The sequence below is a fragment of the Betta splendens genome, chromosome 8 (assembly GCF_900634795.4).
Source record: "Betta splendens chromosome 8, fBetSpl5.4, whole genome shotgun sequence".
NCBI lineage: Eukaryota > Metazoa > Chordata > Actinopteri > Anabantiformes > Osphronemidae > Betta > Betta splendens.
Window position 1 is genome coordinate 1,028,463 of NC_040888.2, and position 19,713 is coordinate 1,048,175.

At 51.2% G+C, this 19,713-nt stretch overlaps 1 protein-coding gene and 1 non-coding gene across 6 annotated transcripts; one reads left to right on the top strand and one right to left on the bottom strand.

The window, feature by feature from the left end:
- Positions 1–164: 164 nt before the first annotated feature.
- trnas-aga (transfer RNA serine (anticodon AGA)) lies at positions 165–246 on the bottom strand. Its single transcript has one exon. It is a non-coding gene; the product is annotated as a tRNA-Ser (tRNA).
- Positions 247–1,457: 1,211 nt separating this feature from the next.
- bptf (bromodomain PHD finger transcription factor) lies at positions 1,458–19,452 on the top strand. Of its 5 annotated transcripts, none has more exons than XM_029158423.3 (32): positions 1,458–2,342; positions 3,305–4,127; positions 4,692–4,912; positions 5,497–5,646; positions 5,813–5,956; positions 6,320–6,514; positions 6,598–6,671; positions 6,753–7,105; positions 7,189–7,320; positions 7,455–7,584; positions 8,038–8,173; positions 8,245–8,469; positions 8,548–9,988; positions 10,107–10,231; positions 10,327–10,455; positions 10,642–10,792; positions 10,883–11,006; positions 11,096–11,339; positions 11,755–11,922; positions 12,157–12,287; positions 12,383–12,470; positions 12,560–12,795; positions 12,890–13,958; positions 14,043–15,397; positions 15,494–15,576; positions 15,655–15,880; positions 15,951–16,435; positions 16,509–16,685; positions 16,761–16,953; positions 17,051–17,135; positions 17,211–17,397; positions 17,970–19,452. In XM_029158423.3, the coding sequence occupies exons 1-32, from the start codon at positions 1,826–1,828 to the stop codon at positions 17,983–17,985; spliced, it is 9,813 nt and encodes a 3,270-aa protein (XP_029014256.1). In that variant the 5' UTR covers positions 1,458–1,825; the 3' UTR covers positions 17,986–19,452. The 5 variants fall into 5 exon arrangements, with proteins under 5 accessions (XP_029014256.1, XP_029014255.1, XP_029014252.1 ...); XM_029158422.3 differs by having other exon boundaries at positions 17,978–19,452; XM_029158419.3 differs by having other exon boundaries at positions 18,684–19,452.
- Positions 19,453–19,713: the final 261 nt, after the last annotated feature.

Genomic DNA, 19,713 nt, shown 5'->3' on the forward strand with positions numbered 1-19,713 from the left:
CTTTAGTATATTATGAATCAATGGTGGAAGGTGGTGGTTGTCAGGTCGCGTGCCTAAAGCATTGAATGTCTCTGATGTTTTCCTGAGACTTGAAGTAAAGTGTAAATAGGAAACACTGCGTTTCTCGTCATACAACCTTACTGTGGTTTCCAAAAAATATACTTCGTTGTCGGCAGGATTCGAACCTGCGCGGGGAGACCCCAATGGATTTCTAGTCCATCGCCTTAACCACTCGGCCACGACAACACAGAGATCACGGTACACTCCTTCTTTTATAAAGAAAATACGAAAAGGTTTCAGCTTCTATTGGAACAAGGTAAATACTAGTAGGATGAGGCAGCACACTCTGTTTATGGAGTCTCCAAGTTTACAACAAAGGCTTTTCAGCGTAAAACTGCGATTTTAACTTGAAATAAATCCAATAATATACAATAATAATACATGAATCTGGGTGAGGTACGAGCATAATATCATTATTGCATGACGTTTGTGTAGTATTACATATCTAGATCAGACGTCAGTACACCATTAAATCAGTAATTAGCAGAAACCTGTAACCAGCCTCGTGCGTCTTATTCTGGAGCCAGGAAGTGTTGCTGTGTTAGCAACAAGCTGTAAACCTTATAATACAGGCGCAGGACGTTGTAAGCGCAGCTCGATTTGATCTCGGCTGTGTGTTGATTTATTATTATTATTATTATTATTATTATTATTATTATTATTATTATTATTATTATTATTATTATTATTATTATTACAGCAACATTATTAACTGTAAAAAAGGTACCGTGCAAAGACTAACTGTGCAAGATGTTGTGCATGTTTACAGAAATATTTAAACACGGATGAATGGTGGGAAATATGCAATATTAAAAAGTACACACAGTGAAATTTATTAAATTAATAAAGTTAGAGATTTATTTGAAACGTGCTGATGGCACATGTATTAGCACAGCAACTATTAATTAAACAGTTCCTTGCTCTGCTTTTCTCTGTCTCCTCATCAGCCGGTCGAGGAACATGGACGCCCACCCTGAGCCTGGTTTGGCTCAACCCTTTCAACTCCCTCTCTCCTGGTGCTGCTCAGTGGGATTTATTCTTAAACTTTCTTTAACTGTAACCATGTAAAGCAGTCTAGAGGATTTGAGTAGCCACTTCATTCATTATTAAAGTGCTTCTTCCTCCATCAGTAAACAATGACAAAGGGCTGTCTCTGAATAACAGTCTAATGTCTTTATTATATTACTCCACCAATAATCTATAATATATATATATATATATATATACACACACATTATATATATATATATATATATATATATATATATATATATATATATATATATATGTGTGTGTGTGTGTGTGTGTGTGTGTGTGTGTGTGTGTGTGTGTGTGTGTAACAGTTCGAACTGAGATTAATTGGGTAAAGCAGGGAAAATGAATGCAGGAGGCTTCAGGTGATGAATTCGTTTAATACTCTGCGCTCTTTGCTGATCTTTACTTTGATACTTGTCGACAGTTGTGGAGCGAAGTGGAGTAAAACGCAGCGGATCCGCTCCGGCACCACGTGACTCCTGCTGAGGGCCTGTGTTTGTTCAGCTCAGCGGCGGAGAAGAAGAAAAATGGCGGCTCTAGGCGAACCCAAACGGGGCGCCGGGCTAACGTTCTGAGCTTTCACGGCTGGAACCACACCGGGGCTTCGCCGCGTAGCTGCACCGTCCGAACCCCCGCTGCTCCAGCTTCGTGGCGGTACCGCTTCCACTCGCATCGGTGTCGGCCAAAGAGCGCAAACATTGGGATTGTAAAATAATAGAGCACGGTTATCATGAGAGGGAAAAGGGGCAGGCCGCCCAAACCGCTGCCGGCCGAGGAGCCGTCCCCAGCGGGGGCCCGCGGCTTGCGACCACGGAGGAACCTGAAGCCCAGGCTGCGGGACAGCGGGGACGAGGACAGCCCCACCAGGGAGAGCCCCAAGCCGAGCAGGAGGAGAAAAGCGGGCGCAGCGTCAACGCGGGGCAGGGGACGCGGCAGAGGCGGCGGCGGCGGCAGGGGAGGCAGGGGAGGCAGAGGGGGACGCGGAGGGAGGCGGACGCCTGCGTCCAAAACAGTGGTGTACGACGACCATGAGAGCGACGAGGACGACGACGCCGTCAGCCTGAGGTCCGAGGAGGACGAGCTCATCGAAGAGGAGGCTCCGTCCGAGGAGGACGAGGCCCTGAAGGAGGACTCCGACTGCCTGGAAGAGGATGCGCTGGACGAGGAGGAGGAGGAGGCGGCGGACGACGCCAGCTGCTGCACGGAGAGCAGCTTTCGGAGCCAGAGCACACACGCCAGCACTCCCGGTAAACGCAGAACTCTGGGCCGGGCCGGTCCGGCCCGCTCCGGGCCGGAGCGCATCCACGCAGCCCGCTCACGTTGCGGATGCGGGGTCCGGCGCAGGAAGCTAAGGCTTATTGTTCAAAATGGAGAATGCACAGAGCACGAAGACAGGCCGCGGTCCGCTCATTAGGGATACTGCAGGTGGACCGAACCGGTACCGGTGTCACCCGTCCACCTGCAGCCGTGGCGCGGAATGAGCCCCAATGTCGTTCATGTTGTGAGCAGCTGTGGCCGCGCTGAGCTGATGTGTCACAGTTTCGTGTCAGTCAGGACTGGAGCTAGATGCTACATGCTAACTGCTAACTAGCATCCAGCGTGGAGCAGCTCCTGATACCTGCTGTCACCCAGAAGACACTGTCTGCTCTGAAGCGTCATGCAGTTATTGTTCTAATCAACGCGCATCATTCTTTACTCAAATTATTTGACGCTTAACATTCCCGAGGTGCAGGACATAACCTAGCTTAGCTTGATTAGCATGGCTGGCTTGTTTGACACTAAACTTCCAGTGAACCGCTGTCATTAGTAAAGTGACAGCGGCGTCTCCTCCAGCACAGACACGGAGTCAGCAGCTGTTCCCGATGCTTCAGCGTCAACAGGAGGGAGCCTCGTCCAGCTCATCATCAGCAGTCTATTTGATGGTCGAAAAGACTAGATGTTTTATCCTGTTCATATTGTAGATACAGAACCAGCATAAACGGAACATTAGCTTCAAAGTCAGATCAGACGGATCGTAGCATCTTGACATTTATCTTCGGGCTTCCCTGTATTCACATCAGCTGCTTTTCCATGTCCCGGTGAACGAGCTTTACTTCTGGTGACGTGAGGCCCAAAGTCATTCACACCCACTGTGTAGTAAATGTCCATTTCCTCTGCTAGTAGTTGATCACAGCTTGACTAACATCATCCTTTACTCCGTCTCCTACAGGGAGGAAGAAAGCACGCGCTCCACGGCCTCGGACTCCCATACTTGAGGAGAAGGAGATTCCTCCCCTTGAGCTTCCACACTCTTCTGAGGATCTGCTTGTGCCAAATGAGGAGTTGCTCAATGCCACCTCCATCTACGAGGTGCTGCGGAACTTCAGCACAGTGCTGCGCCTCTCCCCCTTCCGCTTTGAGGACTTCTGTGCAGCACTGCTGGGGCAGGAGCAGTGCACTTTAATAGCAGAGACCCACATTTCTCTGTTGAAGGCCATCCTGCGTGAGGAGGAGTCCTCCAACACCACCTTTGGCCCCGCTGACCTCAAAGACAGCGTCAACTCCACCCTGTTCTTCATTGACGGCATGACGTGGCCTGAGGTTTTGCGGGCGTACTGCGAGAGCGACCAGGAGTACCATCATGTGCTGCCGTACCAGGAGGGGGAGGAGTATCCCTACGGTCCTCTCGAAAGTAAGATCAAGGTGCTGCAGTTCTTGGTGGACCAGTTCCTCACCACCAACCTCGCCCGTGAGGAGCTGACGTCAGACGGCACCATGCAGTACGATGATCACTGCCGCGTGTGCCACCGCCTGGGGGACCTGCTGTGCTGCGAGACCTGCTCGGCCGTGTATCACCTGGAGTGTGTGAAGCCGCCCCTGGAGGAGGTTCCAGAGGACGAGTGGCAGTGTGAGATCTGCGTGGCGCACAAGGTCCCGGGGGTCTCAGACTGTGTGACAGAGGCACAGAAGAACAGGCCCTATGTCCGTCAGGAGCCCATCGGATACGACCGGCACCAGCGGAAGTACTGGTTCCTAAATCGAAGGATTATAGTGTAAGTTAGAACCCTCAGCGCGCTCTCATTTTCTGGATGTCCTGTTTATCGCTCAAGGCTTAGTGTTGAGAATCGGGTTAAAGATGAGATGAGAGTGTTCACTGCTGCAATGTCTGCAGAGTAAAAGTGAAAGTAAGCGGTGAACCCACAGAGCCTGCAGGACGACACGGCCCAATGCATTCAGCTAGTTTGACTAGAGATCATAGAAGTGCAGCCCAGGCCTTTTGCTTTGCAGCACGGTGACGCTTCCTCAGCTCCAGACGTCTGTGCTCTGAGGAATAGGAGGCAGAATTCATCTCTGACAGATGCTTTTAATGGCTTTGATTTGAGAAACAGATCTTGGTTGATATATTTTCTTTAAAGGTGCTGGAGCAGCTCATTCTGCATGAACCAGTTTGGTAAATATCTGAAGGCATCTCAGCTTAGAGCAGAGAGAATGATTAGCTTAGTAAACTGCTGTGATGTAATTGTCAGTCTTACCAGGTGAACTTCACTCACATGATTTTGTGGCTCCTTCTAGCAGCAGAAGTGGTGTGATGTGTGACCCTTTGCTTTCACCCCCAGCGAAGAGGACGGGGAGCACGACAGGAAGAAGATCTGGTACTACAGCACCAAGGCTCAGCTGGAGGAGCTCATGCAGTGCCTGGACAAGGAGTACTGGGAGATGGACCTCCATGCCACGCTGGAGGAGATGAAGGAGGAGGTGCAGGCCCACATGGACGTGACCGAGGACCTCACCAGCAAAGCGTGTGGAAACAATAAAGCCTACCTCACCGCCGTCAACGGTACGCGCTTCCTCCTGGGCCGAGCTGGCACCAGATAACGAGTTCCTGCCCAGGGCAGCAGGGCTGTGGTGGCAGTTGAAATGCTTCCTCCTTTACCTCCTCTCCTTCACACAAAGCAGCGTTTGCCAACAGTTTCTGTGTGTGACCGCTCATTTCTGTCTGTTTCTGTCTCTGTGTGAAGGCGTGGAGCATCTGTAGCGTGTGTAGACCAGCGTGTGCAGGCTGTTTTCTCCACTGCTGCTACACAACTAGTACCTGCGTTTAGCTTTTCTTTTCTGCATCTCTGCAGAGGGTTCGGTTCTAGGATCAGAGGAGCTGCCATGTAGATCACAGGAAGAGTAGTATGAAGGCTGCCACTACCGACGTCTGTGGAATGAATTGTTCAGGTTTAAGGGCTGAACGAGCTACAAAATGAGCTGCAGATTAATAGAGCTGTAAAAATATCACTAGGTTTTAAATGTACGTTTTTTCACAGTCTCTCTCGTCTTCACCTCCTTCACATGTGTTGTTTCCAGCTAACATCAGTTAAAGAAGCTTGGATGTATATCACCTGTTATTCCTAAAAGTATCCTTGTGTTTCGTAGAACTGATTATGGAGCATTTAACGGTCAAGCGAGAGGCACAGGAAGCGAAAAGGCGATTGGAGGAAGCAAATCAAGAAGCGGAACCAGATATTGATAAAACAAAGGAGGACACGTCTGAGCTCAACGCTCGAGAAGACGCCGGCGCTGAAGGTCCGTTCTCCCCTCACACCGTGTAAAGCTGTAATAATGACAACGTATTCAAACCAGTCATCAGTCGTTTTTTTTTTAATCAGCTGATTCTGTGTAACATACTGGGCTCTTTACCTGTAACTTTGTGACCAATGCCTGATTCCCCTGGTGCTGTCTGTGTCCTCAGTCCCACCTTCCACGGTGGAGAGCTGCGTGTCGGATCCTGGTCCCGGCTCCGGCTCCCAGGACTTAGCTGCTCCTGAAACAGAATCTGCTGAATCAAAGCAGAGTCAGGAACGTGGAGAGACTCTGCAAGGAGCAGGTGCTGGAGGTCAGTTTTCTGCCCAACTCCATCCTCCTCAGTCTTTGTGTTGTGACCACGTCCTGTCTCCATCACCCTCATCACTTCCTTGTACGAAGGAAACTGCTGATGAGCCTGTTTCGAGTGTTTAGGTGCAGGATTTTGCTGGTCTCAGCCATTGTCTCTTAGGATGAAGCTCAAGTCACATTTTCCCCTTTTTTAAATGACTTTCAGATGCTGTTGATTGTGTTTAGAACCAGAACCATGTGAAAAAGGTTTTTAGGTGGTATTAAAAGCTCTCCTTTCTTTGCAAACAGCATGTTTCTTTCGTTTACATTTCTTGCCAACGTTTGGACTTAGTATCTTTCTTTCTTTTTCTTTTTTTTTTTTAAGATGACACTGGGAAAGTGGACTCCAGCAGTGCAGTCGTTCACGGTGACGACTCACAGCCACAGCAGGAAGTGTCTCCTGTAGAGGAGAGCACTGGCAGCAGCCAGGATCCTGGATCCGGCAGCGCTGGTAAAGTGGAGCCACCCGACTTGGCTGATCGGTCATCTCAGTCCTCTTCTACCAGTCACGATGGAGCAGGTAAACACTTAGGCTTCATTAGAGGACTGACATGGTAAATTTGTCATGGCACTGATGTGGTCCCCATGCTTTCTCAACAACAGATGAGTTTAACGAAAGAGTGAAGACTGATGGAGGCCAGGAGCCAAACACTCAAACACCCAGAGGCAGCAAAGAGGTGAGCACAGTCATTGGGGAATTAGTGGTGAACAGAAAAATGGAGAATTTGATTGACTTAAAGTTCTTTACTGTGTTTCAGTCGTCTCCTTCATGCTTTGAAGACGAGTCTGTGCGCCTCGGCTCCCTCAAAAGGGACCTGAAGGTAAACCTGAACAGTTTGTTCAAACTGGGTCAGGAAGGTAAATACAGGGTGTACCACAACCAGTACAGCACCAACGTCCTGGCCCTCAACAAGCATCAGCACCGAGAGGACCACGACAAGAGGCGCCACCTGTCTCACAAGTTCAGCCTGACCACAGCCTCGGAGTTCAAATGGAACGGCTCCATCTACGGCTCGCGCAGCCTAACCGTCTCCACCCTGCGGCTCACCATCATTCAGCTGGAAACCAACGTGCCTGGACCTTTCATGCATCCTAACTGGGCATCGCACAGGTACAGATCACAGCTCCACGTGAAGGACGCAGCTGAATGATGATGCTTTGGTAGCGCAGTCATGGTTTGTTGGATCTCTGTAGGACCAACTGGAACAAAGCGGTGCAGATGTGCAGCAAGGCCAGAGAGTTTGCTTTGGCCTTGGCCATTCTGGAGTGTGCCATCAAACCAGTGGTCATGCTGCCTGTGTGGAAGGAGTCCCTGGGACACACCAGGTAAGAGGACAGTACAAGCTGTGGATGTTGGTGTGAGATGAGACGGTCTGAACCGTCCTGTCACACACAAGCCCAGACTCCGTTACACACTGGTCTTTTGTTTGATTGTTACTTTCAACTTCTTTTTTCTGCAGGTTACATCGCATGACGTCCATGGAGCGGGAGGAGAAAGAGAAGGTAAAAAAGCGAGAGAAAAAGCTGGAGGACGAGGAGACGCTGCAGCAGGCCACCTGGGTGAAGTACACCATCCCCATCAAACACCAGGTAACACCCCAGTTTGGATGGTCTTGTAACTGACGACACAAAGATTATACTGATGAACTGTTTCCATGTTCAGCTTGGTTGATCAAATACTCAACAACCTTTTTCTCACTCTCTGCCACAAAAGCACCACATCATCACACCGTTATGTCTTTTATTTTCCGTTAACTAAGGCTGCTTGTACTTGGCTTTAGCTTCTTTATAGCAGCTAACAGTTGCTGCATTTACCAGCAGCAGATATTGGGCCGAGCGTGAACTGGAATTACTGTGGTATTTGTGAATAAGCCGGTCGTGCTTGTGGACACCTGGCTGTGCACAGTCAATGGGGATGAAAGCAGATGTGGCTGGTTGGGATGAGTCTGTGACTTGAGGTCAACCATTACTGCATGATGATGGTGTTTCTGTGACTGTCCTCATCTTTGTTATTTTGTTTATTCACCCGTGTTTGTCTTTAAGGTGTGGAAGCAGAAGGGAGAGGAGTACCGAGTGACAGGTTACGGTGGCTGGAGCTGGGTCAGCAAGACTCACGTGCCACGATTTGTTCCCAAGCTGCCAGGCAACACGAATGTAAACTACCGCAAAGAGCTGGAGGGTAAGAACAGTTTCATATTTCACCATGTTCTACTGTGTTTGGCCCATTTTAACATTTTACTACTCTGGTAGCAGATAAAATGAAAAAGAAGAAAGCTTGCATGAAAACACAGAAAAAGCTGAGTGAGACAGAAAAAACTGAGGATGAGGATGAAAAGGAAGAGTCACCTCTGAACACCCCATCAGAGGAGGCAGCCGCCTCAAACCAGGAGGACAAACCCAGAGAGGAGGAGCAGGAGAAACCTGAGGAGAAAATAGAGGTTGAACCAGAGACAGATGATCCAAGTGAAGACAAAGGTAAACGTTAGAAATGATGCTAATTTACATTCAGGCTTTCTTTCCTGCTGTGAAGCTGATGCTCTTCCACTGTTACAGATAAAGCTGAAAACACAGGCCCCTCATCGCCTGCTGGCCAGCCTGTAAAGGAGGAGCCAGTCCACATAGCTGAGACACCCATGGATAAGGACACGAAGCTCTACTATGATGTTGTGAATGTCAGTGAGGGTTTCCAGCTGCGGACGGCATATAAGAAGAAGGTGAAGCCCTCCAAGCTCGACGGACTGTTGGAGCGGCGTGTGAAACAGTTCACACTGGAGGAGAAGCAGAGGCTGGAGAGGATGAGACAGTCGGGTCTGGTGAACAAAGTGGCCGCCTCAAAGGCTAATTCAGCAGTGAAGACAGAAGGGTCCACAGGAAGCAAACAGGATCCTGCTGTTAAAGCAGAGGAGCAGGAGCAGAGCCTGCGGGCGGACGATGGTGTGGCGAGAAAACTGGACTTCGAGCAGGACGAAGAGACGGACATCAAATCAAAGCCAGCAGCAACCAACCACAGCACAGAGGCAGATGTAAACACGGGGGAGCCCGGCGTCCATAAAGAAGTGAATGGAGGACACGTCTCTGGCAAAAACAACCGGATATCAGATGCAATAGAAACCAAAGAGAAAACCCAGAAGCCTGACATCATGCGGGAGGGAGAGAACACTAAGAAACGCGGCTACGAGGAGATGGAGCAGTGCAGCGGACAGAGCGATGGCGACGTCGTGGAGAAGAGTCAGACCAGCCCGGTGCAGGTGAACGGGCAAACCCCTGCAGACGCCAACACCGGACAGCCTCAGAAAGAGGCCCTCAGGTCCCTGATGAACGGAAACCTCTCTCAGAATGATGTGTCTGATGTGTGTCACCCGCCTCCTCTGAAAGTCTCCAGATTGGAGAACCACGTGGGACAGGAAGGAGACGCCACCAAGAACAATAAGGATGTGACGGAAAACAGTGAGGAGCCGGTGCCTGCAAAGCTTCCATCCTCAAGCCCTTCATGTGTGAACAGTAATAAGAGCAGTGGTGAAGGTTTGAAGACCGCCACCACAGAGTCCCACACTCTCCCCACAGCCAGCGTGTCCAGCAGTGTAAGTAAACCTGATGTGGTGAGTCCAACAAACCCAGCGTCTGTAGCCACTACCAGCATCACTCCAGCTCAGCCCGGCTCCGCTTCCCCTCAGAAGTCCAAACCTACAGGCACCGGCTCCAGTCCAGCAAACTCTATGACCATCAGCAAAGACTACTCCACCCGAGACAGAGTCAGCCTCCTCAGGTTTTCCAAATCCAAGAAGGCCCGCTCGGGAACCGCTCTGCCGTCCTACCGCAAGTTTGTCACCAAGAGCAGCAAGAAGAGCATCTTCATCCTGCCCAATGACGACCTGAAGAGGCTGGCGAGGAGAGCCGGCATCAGAGAGGTGCCCATCTTCAACTACAACGCCAAGCCAGCCCAGGACATATGGCCCTACCCCTCCCCACGGCCCACCTTCAGCATCACGTGGAGGTGGGTCACATACTCACTGTTATGATGATAAATGTTTCTCCGCAGCAGCAGAAGCTAAAGCTAAACCTTCACACAGATGGATTTACAAACAGTTTTACACCGTGTTCTGGCTGCTCAGGTACCGGCTCCAGACCGTTCGCTCGCTGGCGGGGGTCAGTCTGATGCTGAGGCTGCTGTGGGCCTGCCTGAGGTGGGATGACATGGCTGTGAAGCCGTCTGCTGCCGTGGGGACGACCCGAAAAGGTGAGAAAATGCTTCACATATCCCTGTTCTCCTCATCAGCCACTCACTCCTCCTGTACATGAAATTGATGCTCATCTGTTTAATGTTGATCAAAGAAACGACAGACACCGACATCATCACCACGGAGATTATTAAACGAAGGGATGTGGGGCCGTATGGGATCCGTTCAGAGTACTGCATCCGGAAGATCATCTGTCCCCTGGGAATCCGAGACACCCCCAAAGGTAAGAAGAGCATGAAAGGTCATGTAAAAAGATTCCAGATTCCAGAGGCTTCTGTGATCCAGCACGAGAGAAGACTGAGGTCAGAGTGGGCGTGAGCTGCTGTCATAACTCAGTCTGCTGTTAAAGCTGCTGCTGCTGCTGCTGCTGATGAGGAGGTTTGTCAGCATCTGTCCTTTCTATGACCAGAAACCCCGACTCCACAGAGGAAGGGCCTGCGCTCCAGCGCCTTGAGGCCCAAGAAGCAGGAACCGGCCAAGCTTGCTGGGCCTGTTGCCGTGGAGACGTGGGTGGCTGAGGAGGATCTGGAGCTGTGGGAGATCAGGGCCTTTGCAGAAAGGTGCAAACTCTGGAGCCAGATTCTGGCTCTAATGCTTATTGTTGTTCTTCAGCACTGCTCACCGGATGCTCATCTCTTTCTGTTATTCAGGGTGGAGAGGGAAAAGGCTCAGGGCTTAGACCCCTCAAAGACGGGCGGCACTCTGAGGACAGTGGAGGATGTGAAGGCACATTTGGAGAATCAGCTGCGACAGGCCAGACTGGCTGCACAGCAGGTAGGAAGCGTCTGCGTCTGTAAAGCTGTGGAAGCTGGGAGGACTCCCCTCTGCAAACTCACAACTGTCCTCCTTGATCTCTGGTCTAGAAACGTCTAGAACAGCAGAGGCCGAGTACAACTGCTGCGCCTTCCCCGGCGGTCATCGCTACCACCTCGGCCAGTTCTCCCAGCACGCCTGTGGCCACGGGCCAGAGGATGGGTCAGGTGACCCCTGGAACCAAGATGGTCCTCGCCTCCAAACTGGGCTCCCCGGTTTCCTTCCAGCAGGACAAGAACTTCCATCAGTCGTTCGCTTCCTGGGTCAAGCAGGGTCAGAGCAGCAGCAGCTCAGGTACGAAGGTGAAGGATGAGGAGGATCATAGGTCCATCTGTCCTCCACTCAACTGTCTGTGTCTCATCCATCGCATCCTGATCACAACCGGCTTGGTACTTTTCATTTTTCAATTCTGTTTTTTAAAAGCAGTTTTTTCGCCACATCCCATCCTTCTTTTTAATTCCCGCACCTCAACGTGGTGTTTGCTGAAAATGACTTTGCAGCTCGTGGTGTCCACTTGAAATATCCAAATATTCACTTTGTACATTCTAAAGAGGTTCCACGCGACACCGTGTGTCATCTGAGCTAAAATCAGCCAATAATCCCTGGGCGTGAGACGTACGGGCTCTGCCAGTGGACACCACAGCTCCAGACTGGCTGTTGTGGCCCTTGTGGTGACGCGTGACTGCAGGTGGCATGGTGTGTCTTGCAGCCTCCGCTGGCTCGGTGGCCTCTGTGGCAACCAGCATCGCCACGTCCGAGCAAACCTTCCAGATCGCTGGCAGCCCAGTGACTGTGGCTGGCCAGGTCCTCGCCGCCAAACTGCCGCTGCCCGCTAACAGCAAGATTGTCACGCTCAACATGCCCACTACTCAAGGAGGTAGGGAGCACGAGTGTCATCCATTTCCGCCGGCCTGTCCGCGCACCTGCCAAATGGATGCAAAACTCCAGAGACGGAGGACGTGTCTGAGAAAGGATCAGGCTGCCGTGGTTGTTGGTTCTTAGTTGTCTGGAGATGCTTTTTTTACCAATTTGTGTATTTTAAAATGATTTCTCCTCCTGCTTCTGTATTGTTACATGTATATAGTTCTCTTCTCACATTCCGTGTTGACAGGTGTAGTCCAGCAGAAGGTTCTGGGCATATTCCCCTCTGGGCCTCCTGCCAACCTGAGGACATACAGCACACTACACCCTACAACCGGCAACATCAACCTCAGAGCCACCACCTCAGTTACTCAGCAACAGGTCTGCTCTCCTTCGTCGTCTTCTTTCCAGTGCATCAAAGGGCAAATGTGACTGATGGTTTGTGATCCCTTTTCCCTCTCGCCTCTGTTTCCCAGGTCACTACAGCAGGAGTCCAAATACAGCCTGGCACTATGATGACACCATCTACCTCTGTGGTCAGAAGTCCAGCATTGGCCCAACAAGGTCGGTCCACTCTCAAAGTCAAGTTGTGAAACTCCTCCTCTCAGCCTGCGCGCCAGCAAGTAGAACCTCATCCTTCCGTCTGTGTTCAGGTCAGCCTCAGCAGGCGGTGACCCAGATGGGCCGTGGCCCAGCAACTATAGCTTCTCCTGGCTCTGCGTCTGCGCAGACAGCTGCTCAGAGAGCAGTGGCACCTGCGCAGTCGTGTCACGCAGCCACTGCAGCTCCAGGGCAGTCCCCTTTGCCGGGCCCCCAGGCCAACCGGCCCCAGCAGGGTCAGGTCAAGCTCACTATGGCACAGCTCATGCAGCTGACGCAGGGCGCCCAGGTGAGACCAGCTGGACTCCAACCTGTTACCCCTTCCTTAGAGTCATTCTATTATTGCAATTGAAAGTCATTTTTCATTTGTCCCAATGCTTCAGGGTGGAAACCCAGGTCTGACAGTCGTGATCCAGGGTCAAGGCCAGACTCAGGGCCAGCTACAAATCATCCCACAGGGTGTGACCGTCATCCCCGGCCCTGGCCAGCAGCTGATGCAGGCAGCAATGCCCAACGGCCAGGTCCAGCGTTTCCTCTTCACGCCCATGGCTCCATCCTCAACAGCTCCCACTTTTGCCCCAGCTACTGCTTCTCCTACAAAGCCTGCTGTGCTTCAGACCCCTCACACCCAAATGGCAACTCTAGCTCAAGCCGGGGGCCCTGCACAAGTGCAAACAACTCCCTCACCCCTTGCTCAAACACAGGTGGCAGCTCCTCTACCTGCACCCACACACATCACAGCCCCAGCCTCCACACAGATGCCAGCGTTGGCCCCCACCCCGGTGGCAGCACCCATGTCCACTCTACCACAGGCTGTAAGCCAGGCCTTGATGCCAGCTCCATCATCTGCTGTGCAGGTTCCGGCCCCCACGCAGGTTGCACCCTCCACACCATCTCCTCTCTCAGCACAACTCCACATGCCAATAGCGCCTGTCCCAGCACAAAACCCGGCTCCGAAGGTTCTCCCCTCAGCATCAGCTCCTGCAGAAGTCCCCGCCATGGTCCAAACCCAAGTCTCCACCCTAAGCCCCGCCTCCTTTACACAGACCCAGGCTGCTGTGCCTCTGCCTGTCCCAGGACAAATTGCACCCAAGTACCAAGTCCAGACACATGCCTTCAGTTCCGTACCGGGCTTAACCTCGACTCCGTCCCCTGCTTTGTCCCCTGTGTCCGTTAAATCCCCTGCCCAAGTCGCTGCTACGGCAGCAGCTGCTACCTCGGCCCAGATGCAGGCTTCCGCCTCTCTGCCTTCTGCGGTCCCATTTCCAAGCCCTGCTCTCGCTCCTGCCTCTGCTCCTGTTGTAGCCATTGTGTCCACTCCAGTCGCTGTCCCGTCCCCAGCCAAAGCTCCGACCCAAATCCCAGCCACGTTACCGGTTCCTCTCCACGCTGCTGTGGCTAATGCTGTTGTCACACCAGTCACGGCCACCGCTACAACGCCTTCAGTGCCAGGTAAATGACTCCACCTTGCAGGTTTAGTAGTTGCTTTGTTCAGATACAATCAACTAGATTTAACACGCCTTTCTCCTGTTGTAGCTCTGACAGAGCAGAGGGCAGCTCAGCCCCAGATCTGGACTCCGGCTGCATCTCAGGCGCAGACTCCAGTCCAGCTGGCTCAGCAGGCTGCAGCTCCCATCCAGGCACCCGCCCTGGTGGCTTTGCCATCAGTCCCTGCTTCAGTCTCCACACATTCACCCATTAGCCCTCTGCCCCCTCAACCTCAAGCACAGGTCCAGCACCCCACCGTAGTGACCATGCAGCAGGTTTCACAGATGCCTGTGTCAGCAGTTCAGGTTCATATGAAGGAACTGCCCGTCTCTACTGTTGTCACAACTGTAAGACCATCTCAGCCTCAGCTTCAGCTCCAACCCCAGCCTCAAACCCAAATCCGTGCACAGATTCAGGTCCAGCCCTTTGGACAAGTCCAACAAATGCAGGCTCAAGCGCATCTCCAGTCCCAAGCACAAGCCCATATCCACTCACAGGTCAGAGTTCAGCTTCAGCCACGGCCACAGGTTCAGCAACAATTGCAGCAAATACCCCAATGCCAGGTCCAGCCCCTTAGTCAAATCCAACCTCAGGTGCAGTTTCAGTCCTCAAACCAAACCCTACCCCAGGCCCAGCTCCAGGCACGGGTCCAACCTCAGTATCAGCCACAGATACAGGCTTCATTTCAGGCTCAGCCACAAACCCAACCCCCGGCTCAGCAACAGCCCCAGGTTCAGTCTCAGGGCCAAACTCAACTCCAACCACAGATTCACCCACAGGTTCAGGTGCAGTTCCAGAAACAGAGCCAGGTTCAACCCCAGGCTTCACAGCAAACACAGGTCCAAACCCAGACGCAATTTCAAGTCCAGGCACCGCAGCAGACCCAGGTCCAGCAGCAGCAGCAGCAGCAGCAGCAGCAGCTTCAGGTTCAAGCCCAACCACAAGTCCAAGCCAAACTCCAAGTCCAGTTCCAGCACCAGAACCAAACCCAAGTTCAAGCACAGCCTCAGCTTCAGGTCCAGTCTCCAATCAGGCATCAGCTCATCACTGTTCCTGGCCTACAACAACCAGTCCAGCTGCTCTCAGCCCTGCCAGCCCATGTTGCAGCCCAAATTCAAGCCCAGATCCAGGCACAGACCCAACAGCAGGGTGGCGCCGTTCCTCAGCAGATCAAACTGCAGCTGCCCATCCAGATCCAGCAGACGGGGGGTCAAATTCAGGCCCATCAGATTCAAAACATGGTGACCATACAGGCCCCAGTGACCGTCCAGGAGCAGCTTAACAGGATGCAGCAGCAACAGCAACCCCCCCCACCAAAGAAGAAGAAACACCACGAGCCTAAAAGGGAACAGAGGGAGCAGCATCTGCAGGCCGGCAGCTCAGGGGACGGTGTCCAGAAACCGGTGGGACATGGAGCAGTGGACAGCCATTTGTTTCTCAGCGTGTAGATATTGTTAATGTAACACCGTTGTTTGTTTGTTTGTTTGTTTGTTTGTCAGGCCGTAGTGAAGCAGAGTGTAACAGCAGAGATGCTCAAACAGAGGAAGACCCTGGCTGCAGCTGAACGGGAGGAGAACCAGAGGTCTGGGTCTGACAAGTATTGACTGAAACAATAAATACTAAATACATCTAACAGCTTTTCCTCTGCTTCTTTCCTTAGAATGATTGTGTGCAACCAGGTTATGAAGTTTATCCTCGACAAGATTGAGAAGGACGAGAAGCAGGCAGCTAAAAAGAGAAAGAAGGAGGAGGTGGTGGAGCAGAAACGCTTCAAGCAGAACGCCACCAAGCTGACGGCGCTGCTGTACAAACACAAGGAGCAGCTGAAGGCTGAGATCCTGAAGAAGCGGGCGCTGCTGGACAAGGAGCTGCAGCTGCAAGTACAGGTCAGCGGCGTTCTGCAGGTCCGACACGTCTGGATTCTCTTCACACAGTAACGCTGACATGTGCTTTCAGGAGGAGCTGAGGCGGGACCTAGCCAGGCTGCAGAAGGAGAAGGAGAGAGCCCGAGCAGCTATCGCCCAGGCCGCTGCTGCCACGGTCAAGGCAGCCGCCTCCCACTCCTCCCATCCTTCCCACTCTACACATTCCTCCCACGGCGCCCACGCCGTGACCTCGTCTTCCTCATCACATAAACACAAGAGGGAGGAGGAGAGAGACCGCAACAGGGACAGGGACAGGGACCGGCACCATGACAAGGACAAGAAACGAGACCGGGACAAGGACCGAGACCGGCACAGAGACAAAGACCGGGAGCGAGAGAAGGACCGAGACAGAGACAGACACCGGGACCGAGACAAAGAGCGAGATCGGGACAGAGACAAGAACAGAGATTCCAGCTCATCTAAACACAAGAAGAAAAAGCTGTCTTCTACCTCAAAGGATCACAAGAAGGACACCAAACTGTACTGTATCTGCAAGACGCCCTACGACGAGTCCAAGTAAGCCCCTCTCTGTTCCTACACAGCAGCGCTAATGCTAACGTGCTGCTAACTCACCCAGTCTGTCCCTCAGGTTTTACATTGGCTGCGACCTGTGCTCCAACTGGTTTCATGGCGCGTGTGTTGGCATCACAGAGAAGGAGGCCAAGAAGCTGGAAGACTTTGTGTGTAACGACTGTAAGCGAGGCCAGGAGGGAGGAAGCAGCGAGGAGCTCTACTGCATCTGCAAGACGCCATACGACGAGTCCCAGTACGGCCGCTGGGGAACATCTGGCTGCTCCGGTCACTCCTTAATGCACATAATGACCTGAATGTTCTCCTGCAGGTTCTACATCGGCTGCGACCGCTGCCAGAACTGGTACCACGGCCGCTGCGTGGGCATCCTGCAGAGCGAGGCCAATCACATCGACGTGTACGTGTGCCCACAGTGTCAGTCCACGGAGGACGCCATGACCGTGCTCACGCCGCTCACCGACAAAGACTACGAAGGCCTGAAGAGAATCCTACGCTCGTTACAGGTGCGTGCGCCGCTCGTTCCGCTGCATCAGTAGCATCCACCTGCTGAGCATCACCTTCTGAGGAGGGCTAATGAAGCTGTTCTTGTGAATCCAACAGTCCCATAAGATGGCATGGCCTTTCCTTGAGCCCGTGGATCCACATGACGCACCTGATTATTACTGTGTGATCAAGGAGCCGATGGGTAAGATCTGAAGAGTAACTGGTCGTGATCGGCAGCTCTTTGTGTCTTATGCATGTTTTCCTGCCCCTCCTGTAGACTTCTCCACAATGGAAACCCGACTGCAAAAGCGACATTACCACAAGCTCACCGAGTTCGTGGCCGACGTGACCAAAATCTTTGACAACTGCCGCTACTACAACCCCAACGACACGCCGTTCTTTCAGTGTGCCGAGGTGCTGGAAGCGTTCTTTGTACAGAAGCTCAAAGGTTTCAAAGCGAGCAGGTGAGTTCGGGCGCTGCCCTCACGCGTCTCCGGTCTCCTCCTCTCTTTTGACTCACGTCATCTCTCCTGTTTTTAGTTTTGCATTCTTCCTGCCATTCACTTTGGACTTGTGTCTGTAGCGTTGGCTCGTGTGCAGTGGTGGGCTTATGCAGTAGAGTGTGTTTACCTTGTCTAGACTGGAGTTCTCTCTCAAGGACAAGGCTGGCTGGTCCTTTACACAGTCACGTGAATCTAGCATCTGACAAACAGGGCATGAAGCTGTGGTGGATTAAGTGCCTGAATTTACTGGGTGAAAATAGAAGCCAACACTAACCCTGTGCAGGACGGGGCGGCCAGAGGCTGAGCAGCACTGAGTCATGACTGCAGCGGCAGTGGCCACCGGTTGCACTAGTAATACTTCGTTGACTACCTCAGCTCATAAGACTTGCATCTAGTTATAGGAGCGTTTCCTTCCACCGCTGGCGTGTCCGGCGTCCTGACCGAGCTCTGTGCCCTGTTACCTGTGTGTCATCATGCCTTTGTGTCTGCATGCCTTTTGATTTATGCCATCCCATTTTCTTCTTTTCTTGCAGATTGTCAGATTCTTAAGTGGGCCAGTCTAGCTGGAGTCTGGACTGGATGCTGGGGTCTCTAGAAATAATGACATGGAAACGTTTGCGTTTCCAGAACAATCAATCAAACAAATAAACCATGAAACAGCAGATTGACGTGACAATCCCAGTATTTGGTGATCATCCTCACACATCAGCAGCCATGTTGTGTCAACGTGTTAATCATGTGCTTCCTTCTCGCCCATCAGTCGTCACGTTGTTCCCTCTGGGTTTTAAATAAATTTTAGTTTCTAACCTGTATTTATTTTGTGTTACGGCGTTGAACTGGACTCGCTGAGCCACCAGCTACACACTAGAGGAATGAAGCTGCATATTTTATTACAGAGCTATTTATCAGACATGCAGTCAGCTGTGGATGAGGTTGTCTTGAATGTACATATGTGTTGTCATGTACAGCGGTTGTAACATATCTGACTCTGTATCTGAAGGTTTTAAATGATTATGAAACGACTTGTTTAAATGTTTTACGTGAACAATAACCGTTTGACTTCAGTTCCTCATTCCGAAGTGGCCTCCGTTTGTAGCGGCGTAGGTTTCTCTGTAATAAAGTCTTTCCTAGTAAAACACACCAACATGGCTGCAGGATCCTCTATCGACCCCTTTGCATCCTCTGTCTGTGTGTTGACAGTAATCAAAATGTGAAGGACTCAACTTTCCCCTCTCTCCACACTCTAGGTCTCATAACAACAAGCTTCAGTCTTCTTCGGCCACTTAGAAAGAAAGGTCGCATCACACGTTGCTCAGACTAAAATGCACTTGCCGAGAACATGGCTTTGAACTGTAAGTCTGTGACGGCCCGTGTTGGGGACCCACTCCTGACAGCGGCGCAGTCCACCTGCTGCCTGAACAGTTTCTGCTCTAAGGGACCTTTTTTGGACCTTTCATCACCAGTGGGACTGTACAGAGGAGCTGGATGCATTTCAAAAGAAAGTTTACCTCTGAAAAAAGACTCGCAGAGCTCTCATTTCCATGGACTTAGATTTTTGATCTCAGCCTTTTTATGTTTTTCTTGTTTGAAAAGATCTCAGGCCATACGTGTGGTCGTCACCTAGAAGCTGAGGACTGACACACAGTGGCTGAGTTTTACTGAGCATAATGTATCAAGAGTTTTGTGTCGAACTTCAGATATCACAGTGGAACAACTTGTCTTCTCCCATTACCACTCGTCATCTAGTCTGAAGTGGCATGAGAGCCAGTTGTTAAGTACCTGGACACCATTAGTCTGCTTGGTTCAACCTGTATAACCTACTGAAAGTACGGTATAAGCTATTGTAAATTAAACGCTCTGCAGTAGTGACTGATGAAACAATATTTGAAGGTTCCTACCCTGTTTGTAAAAATTTGTCAGATTTTGACTTGATTTCTTTTTCTTTTTTTGTATTAAAGCTGAATAATAAATATTGATGTATATGGAGCTTAATAAACTGAACAAGTCTGATTGTTACTGCTCTCACACTTGAACAGAACGTGATACGAGTCATAGCCTTCTAGTTTTAGTGCTCTTCATTTTAAGGTAAATCTGGGAGTCCTGTAATCATGCAGCTGAGTCAGAACCGGCATGAGGATCTCTTTACCGTCGACTAGCTCCATGCTAACGAGTGATGAATTTAGGGTTAGGATGCTAACAGGTTAGCATGTAGAATGTGCATTACATGTGTTAGTGTGCGCAGATGCTGATAAATGATGTCTGGACTAATGCGTCTGA